The sequence below is a fragment of the Tiliqua scincoides genome, chromosome 5 (genome assembly GCF_035046505.1).
Source record: "Tiliqua scincoides isolate rTilSci1 chromosome 5, rTilSci1.hap2, whole genome shotgun sequence".
Classification (NCBI taxonomy): Eukaryota; Metazoa; Chordata; class Lepidosauria; order Squamata; family Scincidae; genus Tiliqua; species Tiliqua scincoides.
The window spans coordinates 26,916,719-26,935,647 of NC_089825.1; the positions used below are offsets into that span (position 1 = coordinate 26,916,719).

Here is an 18,929-nt window from a genome sequence, read left to right on the forward strand (position 1 = left end):
GTAAATAAATCAGTGTCCTACATTCCTATAATACATAATATCGGCAATAAAGGGCTATTGTAAGGACAACATCAACTGCTATACAGATAGTATTATTAATACATCCATAGGAAAAATTGGAAACCAGATGTACAAATGGATACTATGGATGCTGCTGCAGGTCTAGGATATCTGCATCCTGCACTCTAGACCAATGGTTCTCAAACTGGTGGGTTGCGACCCACCAACTTGAGAATGAGTGCCTCTGGCCCTTTAAGGGCCTGGGAAGGGGGGAGTGACACATTCTGCAGGATTGCATCACTGCTGGGCTCACAGGGACTTTTTTAAAACTTACCCCTGCCCACAGCAGCCTCCTAGGGGTGTGGGGAGCCCTGTGGAGCCTTCTGCAAGGCTCCCTGCACCTCAAAATAATAAAAAAATGTGATCGCAACCTACTTCCAGTTTTGCAATTGTCACCCAGAAGTGGATTGCGATCGTATTTTAAAATTATTTTTAGGTGCAAAGTGCCCTTGCATAAGGCTCTGTGGGACTCCCCGCACCCCAGGAGGCTGCTGTGGGCAGGGGTACGTTTTTAGAAAGCCAATGTGAGCCCAGCAGCAAGGTGATCCTGAGGATCATGTCGCTATCTTCCCCCCCACCTCATCAAGACTTACCTGCAATCTTGAATTCCCTGTTAATTTGAGAACTGCTGCTCTAAACTCTAGCTACGGTCAACTGTTTTACTTGGAAATGTATCAGCATGCTAATGATCTCCAGGGCTAAGGCTGCCAAGCAACTCACCTCTCATATGGTGGGTAAACCCCAAGACTGCAAAGTGTGGGGTATGTCGGCAACCTGGTTGGTTGGGCTCCCTGTAGTGAGTGGTGAGTTGTTCAGGCAACAGGAATGCGAACCCGTACAGTGGGTGGCTTGGTATTACCTGATTGGGATGGTTCATGAGAAGCAGGGCACCTCATTTGGGCATGCATGGAGTGCTCTGTGCTATATGATGGGCAAGGAGAGGGTGGCAGAAGAGAACACGGGGAGGTGTTGAAGGAACTAGCTAGGAAGAGGAGGAGAAGGGCGCATAGTAAAGACTGAAGCCAAGGGCAGAAGGAAGAACTTCAGAGCGGGATCAACTGAGCAGTGAGAACAGCGGTGGCCACTCAAAGTGCATACGCAGTGCTTGATAAGATGGTCAGCAATGTCCATTTTCAATGGCATCACTCATCTTATTGGATAGGATGAGGTGTGGTAGGGCTTTTGATATCTGCCTTCAATCTACGAAGTGATGGACATGTGGTTTGCTTTGCAGAAACGTATGTTAGGGAGCCTGCATCAAATTGTTGCCATAGGAGATTTTAAAAGGATACGTTCTGCACTTACTATAGTTTTAGCAGTTGTCTAATACAGACTATAATGCAAACTAGAGTACAGTATTTACATTTTTCTCCATATTTTAGAAAACCATCAATGAGATGTTATTGCCATCCCTTAACACATCACACTTGCATCCATTTATTCTGTAAACACTATCCAAATGAAAGGGTTTTTTTAAAAAAAAAAACTTCCTCATCTTTCACCTTCTTCATTTCTAGGTTTGTGATCAGACAGGCTTCTCTCTGCATTGCCTCACAAACTGAAAGCAGTATCGTCTGCAGCTTCCCCATTTCTAGTGTTTAGCATGAGTAACGAACAGGTCAGTTGCTTGCATCTTTCATGAAAATGAGGGTTTTTGGCTATATTTGCTACAGATCAAAAAGGCACTGGTAGTCTCAAGAACATGCTGTCACTGCTATGGAAATAATTCTGGATGGATGCCTGCAGCTTTCAGGTGTGACATTTCATCTTGTGTTTGATGGGTATGAAATGGAGGGTTTAATCTAGTCTTTCAAGTACACCACTTCAGGGCAGAACAGTTGCCAAGTATCAGAATTTTCTAGTACCCATTAATAACCGAGCTCTCCTACAGCCTGTATTTTTAAGCATGACAACTTCATATGATTATTTCTATAGCAGTGAGCACATATTCTTTAGTCAGGTTGGGAATATTTGTAAACAATTCAAAGCATGAACTGCAACTCCAGAAGGAGCTCTTCTTGAATGTAGCTGTACATATAAATTGTGTAAAAATTATCATCAGTTTATAACTGATGATAATCAGTTTACAGATAATCCACTGTAATAATCAACTGATAATCAGATAATCAACTGATCTGTCATCAGTCTGCCAACAATACAATTTTTAAAATGTGTCAGTCATTCTTTTCCCACAAGACATTTTGCCGAAGGGGTTTCTGCAGCTTTAATATATACACAATTCCAAAACTGATCTATTTGGTTTGTAATCTTCATCTTCCTCGGCTTCCCTACAATAGTGCATCCAAAGTAACTTCCATTGCATATGGGGAGCTAAGGAAAATGACTGCATTTTCATAGGCCATGTCAGTCTGCAAAATGGGAAAGCTATGGGCATTCCAAATCGTTTTTGGAAATAGCCTCTTCACCACCTTGTAAGCTGCCTCTGAAGTTTCTGGATAGACCTCTCACATATAGAAGTTGCATTCAGATGATCCTCCAAGATTTGGAGAACCAGGAATGGGTCAATAGCTCTAGCACTTTCCCCCATGGTTGGCGCATCCAGGAGGTCAACTGAAGCCGTTGTCTCCGGCAGCAGATTGCTGGGGGGGGGGTGTCCATCTCTGTCTGCCTATTTGCCTCCACAGATTCTTCTTCACCTTGCACTCCTGAATTGGAAAAGGAAGATGGGAACAGACTAGAAGGGGAAAGGTGCTGAGGAACATTGGAGAGGGGGAAGAGCAGAGACTGGCACATCACCAGCTAAGGGAGCTGCATTTGGCATGCCACCTCAGGGATCGGGAGGTCTTGGGCAGGCTCTGTTCCCTCTTCTACCCAGGACCCAGCATTATTAATAATGAGATGAAATTTTAATTACTACTCCTTATTTGTTCGCAATACCATGATGGCTATTTTATTGTATTTTAATCTTGCATTTTAATGTTTTTAAATGTGAATGTATTTTAATGTCTTAATGTTAAAATTTTAAATTGCACCTGTTGTAGGGCGGTATTGTGTGTTGGTTTTTGCTGGTCTTTGACCATAACAATATCTATCTATCTATCTACCCAGGACCCATGAGAGGGGTGTGCAGGGGGTACATTGTACCGGGGTCTGGGGTCAAAAAGGGGACCCAGATGCGAAAGGAGGGGCCCTGAGTGCCAAAGGTTGCCAATCCCACCCTTTCCTGAACCTGAGCTCCTGGAAAATTGCAACCTGCTTACAGCAGAGTCTACTCCTATCTCCCACTGTCTATGCTTAGAGTTCCTTAGAACTTTTGGCAGTGATATTTGCCTTCTCTCCAATAAGGTTTTCCCCCCTATTTCAAGAATCACTTTCATTTCTACTAAGGATATGGTAGCTAGAAATGTTCTGGCTCAACAGCAAAAAAAAAAAAGAAAACTCTTACTCCCTAGCAAAAAAAACCAATTTGAGAAAAGCAATTTATATATTTCTCAGAGTGCCTGTGCTTTTGACTGCTATCTTCAAAACAAAATAGTTCTCCTGCAGGAGATGGTTTTTGTAGCTTGGATTTTTCATTCAATGTGCTGCACAATGAATGGACTACATTTTAATTTTTAAATAAAAATATCTTGATAAAAGCTTTTTTTTTTTAATCACTATAGTTCTATGAGAGAGAAGGTCTAAACACAAAAGCAAGGTGCTATATACCTTACTGAGGCAATACAGAAAGTGTTTTTCCTAGATGTACTTAACTATCTTTTTAGCAAGAGAACTGCCCAGGAATCAGAGATCTTCATTTTTTCTCAAAAGTCTGATATCTCAAGAGCATTGCATACCAACGACAAATAAGCCCATCCCTTTGCTATCTTAAATTAACAATCTATAGCAATACATTATTTGCCCTAGGAGCAGAATTTCTGTATCAAATTATTATTTTTTAAGAAATGGAGAGAGAAAGCTTTTGGGTATATCCCGCAGGTTTTTGAAAGAACCCTAAATATTTTAGAGCTTCATCTGGCTGCTATTCATCTGAAAGGATATGCGCAGATGAAAACAACTTTGGGTGCTCACATACCAGAACTTTGACAAGATTCTGAAATTCATCTCACGCAAATTTCTTCCCAGATGTTTGAGTTCTAAATTACTTTGTTATGTTATGATTAAGTGCTAACCCTCTCACATGCCACCACCTGTCCCATCTCTATAGATAGATGGGTCCAGAGCAAGGCATAACTGAATATGCACAGATCCCACCTGTTTAAGTGTGCTTATAAATGAAGCCTTCTGTCTGTCTGAGAGACCGTTCCATCTTCTTCGTAACTGGTCAGTTTCATATAGGAGAAAGCAGCCTTAAGATTACCTGGTCCCAAAGCTGTGCAGGGTTTTAAAGATCAAAACCAACAACCTGAACACATCCTGGAATTTTATGTTACCACAGCACATATAAGTCTGTAAGCAATAACTAATACTTTTTTCATCATCATTCTCCAAGAAGATGTTCTCCAAGTGTTATTGGAGAAGACTGCACCCAACAGTACAATCCTATGCATGTCTACTCAGAAGTAGGCCCCACTGAGTTCAGTGGGACAGTGGACACTGGAGGCATGCCTTCTCCCCCTGCCGTACCCAAAGGGCAAGATTCATATCATAGGGGGACAGGAGCAACATGGGGCAGAAGGCAGGATGTACAAGAGACTGGGGGGGGCAAGATGATGCTGCTAAGAAGGGGTTTTGAAGTTTTTTTTTACAGGGTGAGAAGAGAGTACAGGACGAGCTGTCAGGGATTGATTGCTGGTTTGAGAGTCTTCCTCCCTCTCATTTAGCCTCACATGGACCCCTGCTGGGGGCCAAGACCAGTAATTACAGCTTCCCAAAGTCTACCTCTGAATTATAGGTGCTGAGGTCCTGTGGGTCCTGGTACAGGATATGGGAGCTGGGATGATCCTTTGTCCCTAGGGGCTGTCTGGACTGCTCCCAGCTGTTCTCCCCTTCTCTCTTTTACTGTTCCTCCTGTCCAGCCTTCTTCACTTCTCCTTACCTCCTTCTTCACTTCTCCTTCCCTCACCTTTCTGCCTCCACTCTCTGCCCTGCCCCCCTGCAGTGTCTCTCTTAAATGGGCCTCTCCAATGTCACCATCACACTCTGGCCTCATTTCTGGTAAGACTAGGTTGGACTGGAAACTAGATCAGGTTTTTTTTATCCTAAGTCTCATGGTAAGGTTTCATAATGTTTCAAATATGCTCCTTTAGCTCTGTCTTTGGACTATGAAAAGACCTTCAGCCCTACAGGAAAGGAAGTATGAAGCACACAATCAGACAACCAACCACCCAGTAAACAGCAGTTAGGAACTGCAAAGGGATGAAAATGTATGTGGAAAGCCATAATGTCCTAAGGAAAACTGGCTTGCGGGTGGGAGGCTATGCTACCTCAGTGCTGATGTAATTAAGTTTTATTATTTTGTGTGAGCCACACTGAGGATACTTCTGGATACAAAATGAGACAGAAGAAAAAAATCAACCAAATCAAGATTGATCAGGTTTAAGGGATAATTCCAAACGATCATTTGCCTAGCTCCTTATTCAGTGGTCCTTATATTGAGTCAATACTTTTATTACATATTCACTAAATACAGAAGTTAAGTTACATAACAAGGATTTAGAAACTTAGGAATATTTGCAAATAAAGATGTGGGAAAACCATGCACAAATAGACACTAAAGTATCTACCTTATTACCATACCCAGATTTTCATCATACAGGTTTGTCCACTGATGGTCCTAATGTCACCAACCCAGTGCATTCTGGGTCCTTTCCTTTCAGCAGACCAGGAAGTCATAAACCTGGGGAAAGAAAAGAAGCATAAATAAAAACAATACACTGCCTCCATGAATCCATAAATGGCAGCTGTATGTAAATGACCCAGCAGGTGCATGAAATGACCAGGTACATGAGGGGAAAAAAAAGGAAAGCAAACACCTTTGAGATAGCAAATAGTTCAATCAAGGCAACATAAATCACCGCTTTCCATCACTGTTCACATACACAGTGGCATCCGTGTGGCAGGAGACCTCCAACAATTTAAAGGAATGCAAAAGTTTAGATGTTCTTCTAAATATTCATACACATTCTTCTTTTAAAAAAATGTTCATACACGTTCTTCCAGGCCCCATGCTTGGAAGTGCATTGAGAAGCTTAAAGCTGCTGGGCTGCTAAGACCCATGTTAAACAGTTAGACTGTTCGCTCCATTATTTGTGAGAGCAAAGTAGCTGATCAAGACAGTTTGGCAAAGGGCGCAATCCTAACTGTGCCCTATGCCGGCCCAAGTCCCTTGGGCTGGCCTGGGAGGGTCGCAAACGTGCCGTACAGCACGTTTGTGCCTCCTCGGGAGGAGGCCAGGTCGGTGCTCCAAGAGTGCCGGCCTGCAGAGGCTGATGGAAGCCTCCGCACCAGCTTCCTCCCAGCTCCTTGCGTCGGCTCAGATGAGCTGGCACAAGCATGAATTGTAGGCATGGGGGGCAGGGAGAAGGAGGGAGGGAGGCATTCCTGGGTGGGGGGAGGGAGGGCGATGGGCAGCCCCAGGGGTGGGCGGGCAGGGAGCCAGAGGCAGGACTGGGATCCAGCAGTTACGCTGGATCCCAACCCCCATTCCCGGGAAGAATGGAGTGGCTTCAAGCCGCTCCACTCTCTTCAGACTTGCGCCACCTCCTGAGGTGGCGCAAGTCCCAGGAGACCCATTTTGGCCAGCAGCCCTTACCCAGGGGTAAGGGAAAAGTTTCTCCTTACCTCTGGCAGAGCTGCTTCTGGCCACAATCCTGTGCTGGATACAGCGCAAACCTCCTGGCTTGCCTGTTCCAGCGCAAGTTTGGATTGCCCAAAGAATGGTAAATCCTCATGCCCACTTATGTGTGAAAAGCATGCTCTTTTAAAAAAAGAACCTGAAAATGCTTCAGCGCTTGGTTCGTTAAACCTTCAGCGCTTGGTTCGTTGAAATCATCCAGTGCAATAACTTTGTGCAATGCAGCCATAACTACTTAAATTGCAGGGACAGATTATCTGTCCAAGAAGGATTGTTGACTTCCATCAAATAAGGATCTGTGATTTTCTCAAAAGTGTTTGTTCATTACTATTCCAATTTTCCGGTACCTTTTCCTGATAAGACAGAAAGTGGTTATGCTACTATGCTCCCTGATTACATACAGTTGGATGTAACCATGTGCAGGTAGCACAGGCAAACACAGCTTATATAACAGAAAATGGACTCCCCAATAACTCCATCTTGTCTGTCTTCCAGCCTGAATTTATGTTTATGAATTGTCAGAAAGTCTGTATAAACCAGGTCTGAGATCTAATCTATCGAGCTACCTAGTATTATGTGTGTGCAGGCACAGAAAGATACAGAGATATCCAGCATAGGCCTCTGACTGGCTAGCAGTCTCTAGACTGGCCCAAGCTGGAATGAATACTAGAAGTTTGGTTTATCTTTACTGGGTCAACAGGGAAGAATTTTCTCCAAGGTCCAGTGTTAATCAATGCATCTCAGCTGGCTGCACAGTTACAGACTGATTTCTTTTGGTTCAGAAGAAGCACATCTTAGTCAGAACTGGATAGAGACCTATACCAAGCAGCCTGGAGGGCTGGATCGAAACTACGGTAACAGTTTATATCCAACCACCCAGGAATTGCAAGGAATGGATTTCTGAGGCTTGACTCAAGCACGGTGGCCTTGGAGTGCACTGGAATTTCATTTTCCCCTTCTGATGAACCACGTCCATGTAGAATGAGTCAGGTAGAACATGCTCATACTGGTCATTAATAGAAAATGTCAGCAATAAGGTCTGGGGTGAGTATATTATAAAATGTTGCCTCAAGTACTTTGCAAGCTGTACTGCACTCTTTAGCAGTGGAAATCACTGCTGTGGCAGGCTTGTGCATGGGCCATGGCTGCGTGGGGGAGGGGGGTGAGGCCAGGATCCAGCACTTGTGCCAGATACTAATCCCGGTCCCAAGTGACTCAGAGTAGCTCTGGGCTGCTCGAATCTGCGCCCTCTCTTTAGGTGGCGCAGATCTGAGTAGCCCTATTGGGGCTGCTGCAGCATTACCCGGAGTAAGGGGACTATATTCTTCTTGCCCCGGGCTGAACTGCAGGCAGTCCCAACCCTGCTCTGGATACAGGACTGGCCAGCCTGCCTCCCCATTCCAGAACAGGTTAGAATTGGGTTTTAAATCAATTACAGTGCAATCCTATGCACATCCACTCAGCAAGTCCCATTGTGTTTAAAATATGGAAGTCCTTTTAAAAGGACGCCTTCTTCTCTGATATAGCTTTCTTAAAATTGCTGTTTAACCATGCTGACACTTCTTGAGCTTTTTCATACTTTTTCTAACTGTGCCACATATTTTATCTGAGCTGCTGTTAGAGTAGTTTTAAACAGGCCTTGGACAATATGAAGTGTACATTTCGTGAGCAAGCCCACACTTTGCAAAAATGTGTCCATCCGTCCCCCTTTGCAGTAATTCTTTGGGGAGCCTTTTTCTGATTCAATACCCAGGGATGATACCTGTAAATAATGTATTTACCCCACTTATAACAATCAGACAACATTCTGATGATATCTATTTCCTCCTTAAATATCACGTAGTGAGATTCTTAGCATTAAAATACAATCTATATTAGTGATTCTCAAAGTTTGAGGGAGATTTACTCCCTCAGTAAGTCATTGCAGGGAAGGGGGTAGGACAGTGACGCAATCCCAAGAATTGCATCGCTAAGGGGTTGCGAGGGGGAGTGTTTTCCACTTATTTGTAAGTAGTTAGGGCTGCTGGATGCTGAGGAGGTGCAGGGAGCACTTCAAATGCAAACAGGAAGTGCTTTGCAAACGCTCTACTTAAACATTCTAAGCCTTGTGGGGGCCTGTGGAGGGCTGTGCAGGACACCCCACATTTCCTGGAACCTCCAGCAGCCCTAACTACTTACAAGTAAGTGGAAAGCACCCCCCTCGCCCCCCTTAGCGACGAGGTCCTGGGGGTTGTGTTGCTGCCTCTCCCCTTTCCCCACACCGTAAAGGACCGGGGGACCTTTACACAAATTGGTGGGTCGTGACACACCAGTCTGAGAACCACTGGTCTATATATTTTCCCTTTTTATGTCTTTTTGGCCCATTCCTCCCAAACCCAAAGCTGCTTGTCTGAATTTTCTTTCCCGAACATGTATTTCCATTCCAGAACATCTTTCTTTTTCCAGAATATTTTCTAAACACCAGTCTTGGAAGGTATGAAACAGATGGTGAGTAATCACTGCATTTTTCTTATCTGCCTGACTCCCCCCCCCCAAAAAAAAACAAAACAAACAACCAGATTTGTACACGATGATGTTTCACTACAGAAAGAGAACAGTCCTTTGGTGCCTATAGATTGGTTTTTATGAAGTCAGATCAGAGGCTGCTTAACTTGAAACTGAAACACAGCTAGAAGGGTTTACTGATAGATGATGGCCTGTGGCAAATGTACTGCATTAAGCAAAATGTGAATTACAATGTCTCTGTAACAGCGGGGCAACTATATCAGATATGGAACCGGCCTATGAAAAGAAAAGAGTGAATTTCTACCTTCTGCAAACAGTGACAGCTAAACATGGAAAGGCTGATATTTTACAAATGGCTGGAATCTATTCCAAACAATTTTACCCATCTCTGAATTTACAGCCACCTGGGAAACCAATAAAGGCAAATTCCACTTTCCCTTCCTAATTTGAAGTGGCAGATACCGTTTTCTCCCACAAATGGCTAATTTGCTGATAATTTGCTCTGAGTAACCAGCCCTCTGTTCAAAAAAGTGTCATTTACCCCAGTTTGTATTTGAGAGGCAATGCACCATTTTGAAAGTGTGTACGGATAACTATAAGAATGACAGGCTTGCCCTACTTACTTCAAGTTGCTGTGAAGCAAAACAAATGCACCCGGCTTCCAAATGGCTTTTATCGTCTCTAAATAATACACGCACATAGTCATTCCCATTGAATTCACTGGGAAACAAGACTTGAGCACACCATTAAACATTTACTAATTTTACCCTGGGCACTTTCAGTGCGTCCTGTTTATTTTAATTCACCCACATTAGAAATAGTTTGCATTCCTTCACATCTTCATTGAATTTTTTAAGACTTGCAGCTGCCGAGTCCCCTGTGTGCCTTCTGAGGGTATTTCTGAATGGTTTCCAGCGTGGAAACATTGCAGGACACTCCAGCGGCACCATTGTTTTTGCTGAAAATGACTTAGCGACTAGGTAGTTATGACCATAACATATAAAGCAAAAAGGGTTCCATTATTCACAAGGACATACTTATCTCTGTAAGGCAGGATATGAGATAAACACCAAATAATCTTGTTTGCTGGTGGGGGAATTTAGCAATGGGGCTTTCATGCTTCAACTGGAAATTTCTGCACAGCATGATGCATTGTTATTGGCCTCAAATACAAGTCATGAAAGGAAAAGGGTTTGTTCAAGCGATACAATATTCTCCGGTCTAAATGCTGGGGGGGGGGGGGGAGAGAAACATCATGGCTACATTGTTGAGGTACTCCAGCAGTCTGTAAACAGCTGGAAACATGGCTACTAATACCCATTCATTGCAGGATGCCTAGCACTGTGCTATTTCCTATTAAGAAACAGAGAGATCTGACAGATTATAAACTCCCAAAGACCAAACTGTCAGCTGTGCTGCCTGTAGACGACAACATCACAAAAAATCAGGGGTCTTTTGAGTTGTCCCGCCACGGATCATTTCAGTCAGTCAGTCTCTCTCAAAGCAGGCAGGATTTGGATTATGATTCAATGTCTCAGGAGAACCACAACTGGTAAAGCCTCAACTGTGCATCCTAATTTTAGCTCACATACCAATTCTGCAGGAACCTGACAAACAGGTGGCAGATGTGCCACTATCAATAGAATGCTCTGAGAGAAGGCCAACATCTGTTCCTTTGCTCTTAACGTATAACATTCCAGGTAGGCAGGAAACTTCATTGCCCGTTTGTGAGCATGCCACAGCCCAATCCAACGCAACTGTCCATGTGGCGATACAGCAGCATCAACATGGTGTTCGTTGAAACCGGGAGGGGGGATTTTAGCCTCAGGAAGCCTCCTCAGAGTAAGGGAACATTTATTCTCTTGCCCTGGAGTAAGCCCCTGCAGGGCTGGTGGGTCAACTCAGATCTGCACCAGCAATATCACTGTCACAAGTTCGTGTTGACCCATGAAGGTAAATCAGGCCAGGGAAGGGGGTCTGGATTTGGTGAGCACTGCTGCTGCTGCCAAACCCACCTTCCTGGGACCAACCCACCCTCCTCCCTGCCTCTGTCATCTCCATCCCAGCGCCTGTGCAATCTTACCTGAGGCTGCAGACATTTGTCACCAGAGACCCATCTATGCACCACTTCTGACAGTGGCCAGGACAAACTTGCTTGCAGGGTATTGCTTACACAGCAGCAAAGCATTTTATCATTGGGGGATGTCTGTTTTGCCAGCATAATGCACCCTTAGGATTGGGCCCACAGACAAAGACAGGGCTGCATCCATGTAGCAGAGGCAGGTTTGAGTGTTTGCAGAGTGGTGGGGTGGCTCTAGTCTAGACCAAGCGTTTTGCTCTGAAAAAACCACAACTCCCCATGCCTTCTCCAGCTTCAGCTGTTTTTCGGTCTCCTTGCTGAGCCATTCAGCTCCTCCTTTGGAGGAGAAGCTGAAATGGTGCGGTAGAGAGATCGAAAAGCACCACTGTGCCTACTGCTGCCTCCGTCTCTTTCTGACTGATCCTGCTGAGTAATTTGGTAGCTCAGTACTTGAAAGTGACTGGCGGTGACATCTTCGCGTCACCACGAAGTTACTTTCATGCCTGTGCAGTCTGAGGCTCTCACCAGGGTCGTGTAGCCCCTCAGTGGCCAGAAGTTGGACTGCCCTGATCTATGTTGATTCATTTCCAGGCTAGACTCAATGTGCAAGCACTACTCTTTGTGAAGGATCTATAAGGGAAAATAGTGTTCAAATTTTGCTAACTGGGTTTTTAAAAAATGCCAAGGGGCGCTTCATGTCTAACAGCATAAACAAACATACCCCCTTTTCAAAGGCATCTCTGCAACAGCAAGTTTTGCCAACAGATGAACAAAAGCTGCAGATACACTCAATAGTTTGCTCACGAAATAAGAGTCCTGTATGAGTTTCTGTGGGGAACAATCTACAAAATTACATTACACATTGTCAGTTAGGTCACTACCCATGGGAAACGAGACCCTATCTAAAAAGCTTTTCAGCAGTGCACCCGAACTGGGTGTACAGACTTGGAATTACTTCGGTAACCAATTTCATGCTTAGTCATTCACCAGTTAATTAGACAAATTGCTTGCTGATGACCAAAGCAGGGAGCAACGGATGGTGGTGTCTCTGCAGTCAAAGTGGATTTTCAATTATGCAAAGCCAACTCCCAGAGAGGCTCATTTGAAGATCAAGCTCAATAAGATATTGGAGATCTGTGATTAGTATCTCCAGGGTTTTTGCTTTTTTCTTTGTTTTAAGTTAAAAACAGTCATGCAATATAGTTGAATCAAATCAAGGCTGAGCAGCTACGGAAAGTGGGTTTAACCCTTTCTCCAATGCACTGTTCTCCCAATGTTGATCTTCTTCTAAGGGCGCAATCCCAACCCACTTTCCAGCACGGACATAAGGGCAATGCAGCTCCGAGGTAAAGGAACAAACATTCCCTTAATTTGAGGAGGCTTTCATGAGTGCCGCCCAAGTGCAGGATGCAGCACACGTACGACTGGCAGAGCTATGCTTTTTTCCCCTATGGGAGCGGAACATATCAGCTCCCTGTGCATTTTCCAGTATAAGGGAATAATAGCGGGGGCAGTAATCTGAATCAGGAAAACAGCATGGGGGGGGAAAAAGGGTTCAATGTTCCTCTCCTAGCACCCCAAGCCTAATCCAGTTCTCACCCCATCACAGTTGCTTTTTACTTTCAAAAAAATCCATGTTCTCAGATGTCCCATATCTTATTTTGGAGACCCAAATAAGCTATCTTTTCCCATTCAGTACTGCAAATAGTTTAAAATTTTCTGTTTAGTTTAAACTGAAACACCCAATGGACATGTTTTTCCTATCCGACATCCTCCCTTTTCCTATCCGAAACAAAGCCCATGTACCTGCATTTGGTTGCACTTATTCATTGTTATCCTGACTTTTCCTATAACTCTCCTCCCTCTGTTGACAGTTTAGCAACATCCCCTCACTCCTGCTGTCAATTTTTAGGTTTTGGTTCCTTAAGGTGGGGGCAATTTGCTTTTATTACTCAGTAAAGCATTATGTTGATAACACAATTCATAGAACTAGGAATGACCACAACTTTTTCAGTGTTGGAACATAATTATGTTTATTAATACAGAATGGGGTTTAGCATGCTCTCATTATCGTCTGTCAACTAAGAATACTGCAGCTTAAAACTTAAGGACCTGTTGGGTAAGTAGAGGAAAAAATACTGCTTGCCACTTAGAAACAGGAATGGAATATTTGATGTTGCAGTTCTTCCTATTGTGATAATATAATTCAGTTCCATTTTGTTCTCCCAATGTTTTTATTTCCATTGTTGCCATTTGCCTGTTGATTCATGAATTGGGCCTCGCCGGTGACTGTCACAATCAAGTGAGCTTTAGCAATGAGATTTGCCTTATGGATCTCCAGAAAGAGTTTCACAACAATGCACACAGTGGCATCACTAGGGTTTGTGTCACTTGGTACAGGAGGCCAGCACATCACCCCCCCCCCCATGATGAACTGCTTCCCATGCAGTGGGAGGGGTGATGCCAGGGGAGGTAGGCGCAGTGATGCACCATTGCCCCGTCCCACTGGTTTTTTTGGCTATATCCTTTGATAGAATAAAGATATTTCAATGCAGTTTGTTTCATTGCACTCTGCATGAAATCACACATCGACTGATATATAACATGCTGGCATTGTTCGAAAGCACCAAGATTTTAAAAATTTTGGCTGTAGTGGTATCTCCTGTGTGTGTCAGCTGGTGCAGCCCCACACCCCTCTAAGAGACACCACTGAATGCATGGTATCAAACCTGACTCTCCATGACACAAGCCCAAAAGTATTAGCACCATCCAATTACTTTCTCACCAATTTCTGCAATTTGCCCTAAAACACATTGACAGTAGTTCTTATTTGTCACTGAGGACTACACTGCTACACTGCGGTGATCTGGATGCCAAGTATAATGGTCATTCTCTGCTGGGGACATGTCAAGTGGATATTCTGAGAATAAATGGAACAGGTGCAATATTGCCCTTTTTTAACCCTGGAAAATTGCTTCCCAAGGCTTACAGCTTCATGTGTGGAAATTATTCCTACTAAAGAGTATCATGAATCCCCCCCCCCCCAAAAAAAAACAACTATGCACCTCTAATAAAAGGTCACAATTGGAAATGCAAGTCCCAGATGATTATGGCAAAATTAAGGAATAACCACACCACAGCCAATACGCTGGAATTAGATATCATCTCTTTGACTCTAGAGAACAGATTGGCAATATTTAGTCTCTCCCCCCATAGTATAAATAAAATGCTAAAAGTTGTCATATTCTGTTTGTTTTAAACTAAGTTACATTTCAGAGTTGAAACATCAGATAAGAGACCCAATAGGGTACTACTTGGTATGTACCGATCAGTGGTGTCACGAAGGTTTGCATCACCCGGTACAGGAGGCCAGCACGTTACCCCAATGATGGACCTGCTCCCATGCACTGGGTGGAGAAACGCCCTGGGCAGTGGATGTGGTGATGCTGCGGGTGGAGCAACTGGGCAGTGAGCATGGTGAGGCACCATTGCCCCACCCCGGCTGGTTTTTTTGGCTATAACTATAGAGAGACTAGAGATATTTCAACGTGGTTTGTTTCATTGCATTCTGCATGAAATTACACATCGAACTATATATAACATGATGGTATTATTAAAAAAAATACTAAGTTTTTAAAAATTTTGACAAGTAATGGTGTCATCTCCCTGTGCATGTCACCTGGTACAGCCTGCAGCCCCTTAGCAATGCCACTGGTACTGAGCATACTTCAAGCATCAATGCTGCTCAGCCTAATCATAAAGGTTCATGTGCAAGCAAATACCGAGGAGAAGGTGAAATGGTACATGTGTGCCTATGCTGAAGTTTTGCCTGCACGTTAAACGTTTGCCTGCACGTTAAACTGCACATTTAGGGCCCGGAACCTTTTTGCTCATTCACCTACATGTATCTTGGGGACAACAGTCACCATGAGTGAGCTTAGTGAATTTTATCCTCCAGAATCAATATCAGAGAGTCAAAATCTAGAGTATTCCTTTGTGTGCAATCCCCACAGATATCCGAGTGAGAATTCATTCAGAGAGCTCTTGTGAGAGCAAACTCAATAAAGATTTTCTAAGGCACTTTGAGATATAAAGTGTGATATGGAAATTAGCAAATTGTGGTGGGATTATATTAGAAAATAATCATGTGAGAGTGTTAAGTTTAAGCAAGTTTAACACAGGATATTAACATACGCCTTTTCAGACTTTCTTCTGCTATTTGCAAATGTTTTCAAAGCAGTCCGGAAAGACTGCCACTTTTTAATCAGTCATATATTCTGGCCAGTGTACATTCACCTTTCAGGGGTGTCTGTCTGTCTGATACTTTTTAAAAACTAGCACTACTGTAACAAAACAAACGACCAAAATTACAATGACTTTGTATATCATCCTAACATTTGCTGATGCTTGTTTATGTTAAAGTCTGTTCAGACATCTAATGATAAGACAAAGAGCCAGTTTAGACAATCCTTTCCTGCCCGAAATTGCTTCGCATTATTAAAGACATGAATACCCATACCGCACACATATCCTGCCCCATCCTCTTGCTTCTCATGCAGTGTGATTAATTGTATGAGCAGGCCATACATCTGATCTGGCCATCTAGGCACACTGCTAAATTTCTTTAAAAAATAATGCCCCAATCCTATCAACCTACCACTTGCACCATTTGGAGACACACACCACATCCTATGGTTGGGAGGCAATCAGAAAGCCTCTTCAAAGCCTGGAAACTTTGTTCCCTTATCTCTTGGTAAGCCCCCTGTTGCCCTATGAGTTTACTCAGATGTGCACAAGCACTTTGACTGAATAAACCCAAGGGGATGTGGCAAGGTCAGGTGGGGGGCATAAGATATTGGCAGTGTCTTTGCCAGTAATAACCACCTCCTGCCCATTCTGACATACCTTCCAGTGGCCCTGATCCCCATCCTGATCATCTTCTTCTCTGCCCATTACTCACCCTTCCTGCCCACCCACCCTACTCCAATTTTCCAGCACCAAGGGAGACAGATAGAATTCCCAGGTGGTCTCTCCAAAGAAGCACAAGCCAGATGTAGATCTCTTTAGCTTTAGTTGAATTACCCAACATAGAGTCTCTTGGAGGCATCCAAGATCAAAGCACTGGCACCAGCTCGACCTGATCCTCACCAGACGCTCCAGCCTTCCCAGCATCAAGATCACACGCAGTTATCATGGTGCTGCCTGCGACACTGACCACTCCCTGGTGTGCAGCAGAGTGAAACTGCAAACAAAGCGACTGTATCACACGAAAAAGGAAGGAAGACCTCGCATTGATACCAGCAAGACCCGGGATCAGAGAAAAGTGGAGGAATTTGCACAAGCGCTTGAGGAATCTCTTCCAGGCCCGGCCGACGCAAACGCATCCAACAGATGGGAACATTTCAAGAATACCGTTTACAACACCGCCTTGTCCATATTCGGCAAAAAGACCAACAAGGCGGCAGACTGGTTTGAAGCCCACTCTGAGGAGCTGACACCAGTCATTGAGGAAAAGAGGAGAGCTCAAGCAGCATACAAGGCCTGTCCCAGTGAGCGCAACCTGCAGGTCCTCCGAATTGCTCGCAGCAAAGTCCAACAGACTGCCAGGAGATGTGCTAACGACTACTGGCTCCAGCTCTGTTCCGAGATACAGATAGCAGCTGACACGGGCAACATCAAGGGGATGTATGATGGTATCAAGCAGGCCCTAGGTCCAACACAGAAGAAAATTGCCCCTCTGAAGTCTGCCGCAGGCGAGGTCATCCAGGATCGGGCGCAGCAGATGGAACGCTGGGTGCAGCACTACTCTGAGCTATATTCCAGAGAAAATGTAGTCACCGAAGAAGCACTGAACAACATTGAGTGCCTGCCTGTGCTGGAAGAGCTTGACAGTGAACCAACCCTAGAAGAACTTCACGTGGCCCTGGACTCCCTTGCCTTTGGCAAGGCACCTGGAAAAGACAGCATCCCTGCTGAAGTCCTAAAATGCTGCAAAGAGATCATCGTCACTGAGCTGCATGAAATCCTCTGTCTCTGCTGGAGAGAAGGTGGAGTACCTCAAGACATGAGGGATGCAAACATCATCACGCTGTACAAGAACAAAGGTGACAGGGGTGACTGCAACAACTACCGCGGCATCTCTCTCCTTAGCGTTGTAGGAAAGCTGTTTGCCCGAGTTGTACTAAAGAGGCTCCAGGTACTTGCAGAGAGCGTCTATCCAGAATCGCAGTGTGGATTCCGAGCCAACAGGTCCACCACTGATATGGTATTCTCCCTTAGACAACTGCAGGAGAAATGCAGGGAACAACGACAGCCACTCTTTATAGCCTTCATAGATCTCACAAAGGCTTTCGACCTGGTCAGCAGAGACGGCCTCTTCAAGATTCTCCCCAAGATTGGATGTCCACCCAGGCTCCTCAGCATCATCAGATCTTTCCACAAGGACATGAAGGGCACTGTTGTCTTCGATGGCTCCACATCAGACCCTTTTGACATCCGAAGCGGAGTGAAGCAGGGCTGTGTTCTTGCACCAACCTTGTTTGGGATTTTCTTCACTGTCCTGCTGAAGCAGGCCTTTGGAACTGCAACAGAAGGCATCTATCTCCGGACCAGATCAGACGGAAAGCTCTTCAACCTCTCCAGACTGAGAGCAAAATCCAAAGTCCAGCTGAAATGTCTGCGTGACTTCCTCTTTGCCGACGATGCAGCTGTCACTACCCACTCTGCCAAAGATCTCCAGCAGCTCATGGATCGTTTTAGCAAGGCCTGCCAAGATTTTGGACTGACAATCAGCCTGAAGAAAACACAGGTCATGGTTCAGGATGTGGACTCACCTCCCTGCATTACAATCTCTGAGCATGAACTGGAGGTTGTCCATGACTTTGTGTACCTTGGCTCAACGATCTCCGACACTCATTCTCTCGATACCGAGCTAAACAAGCGCATCGGTAAAGCAGCTACCACGTTTTCCAGACTCACAAAGAGAGTCTGGTCCAACAAGAAGCTGACGGAACATACCAAGATCCAGGTCTACAGAGCTTGCGTCCTGAGTACACTTCTGTACTGCAGCGAGTCATGGACTCTTTGCTCACAACAGGAGAGGAAACTGAGCGCTTTCCACATGCGCTGCCTCCGACGCATCCTCGGCATCACCTGGCAGGACAAAGTTCCAAACAACACAGTCCTGGAACGTGCTGGAATCCCTAGCATGTATTCACTGCTGAAACAGAGACGCCTGCGTTGGCTTGGTCATGTCGTGAGAATGGATGATGGCCGGATCCCAAAGGATCTCCTCTATGGAGAACTTGTGCAAGGAAAGCGCCCTACAGGTAGACCACAGCTGCAATACAAGGACATCTGCAAGAGGGATCTGAAGGCCTTAGGGATGGACCTCAACAAGTGGGAAACCCTGGCCTCTGAGCGGCCCGCTTGGAGGCAGGCTGTGCAGCATGGCCTTTCCCAGTTTGAAGAGACACTTTGCCAACAGTCTGAGGCTAAGAGGCAAAGAAGGAAGGCCCATAGCCAGGG

General features: G+C 44.8%; 1 protein-coding gene across 1 annotated transcript in view; it reads right to left on the minus strand.

Moving 5' to 3' along the window:
- The window catches only part of CALCR (calcitonin receptor), a 192,722-nt gene that overhangs the window by 110,320 nt on the left and 63,473 nt on the right, over positions 1–18,929 (minus strand). The window contains exon 2 of the mRNA XM_066628742.1: positions 5,748–5,860. Within this exon, the coding sequence (XP_066484839.1) occupies positions 5,748–5,758 (11 nt within the window). The 5' untranslated portion in view covers positions 5,759–5,860. The remainder of the gene's footprint in view (positions 1–5,747; positions 5,861–18,929) is intronic.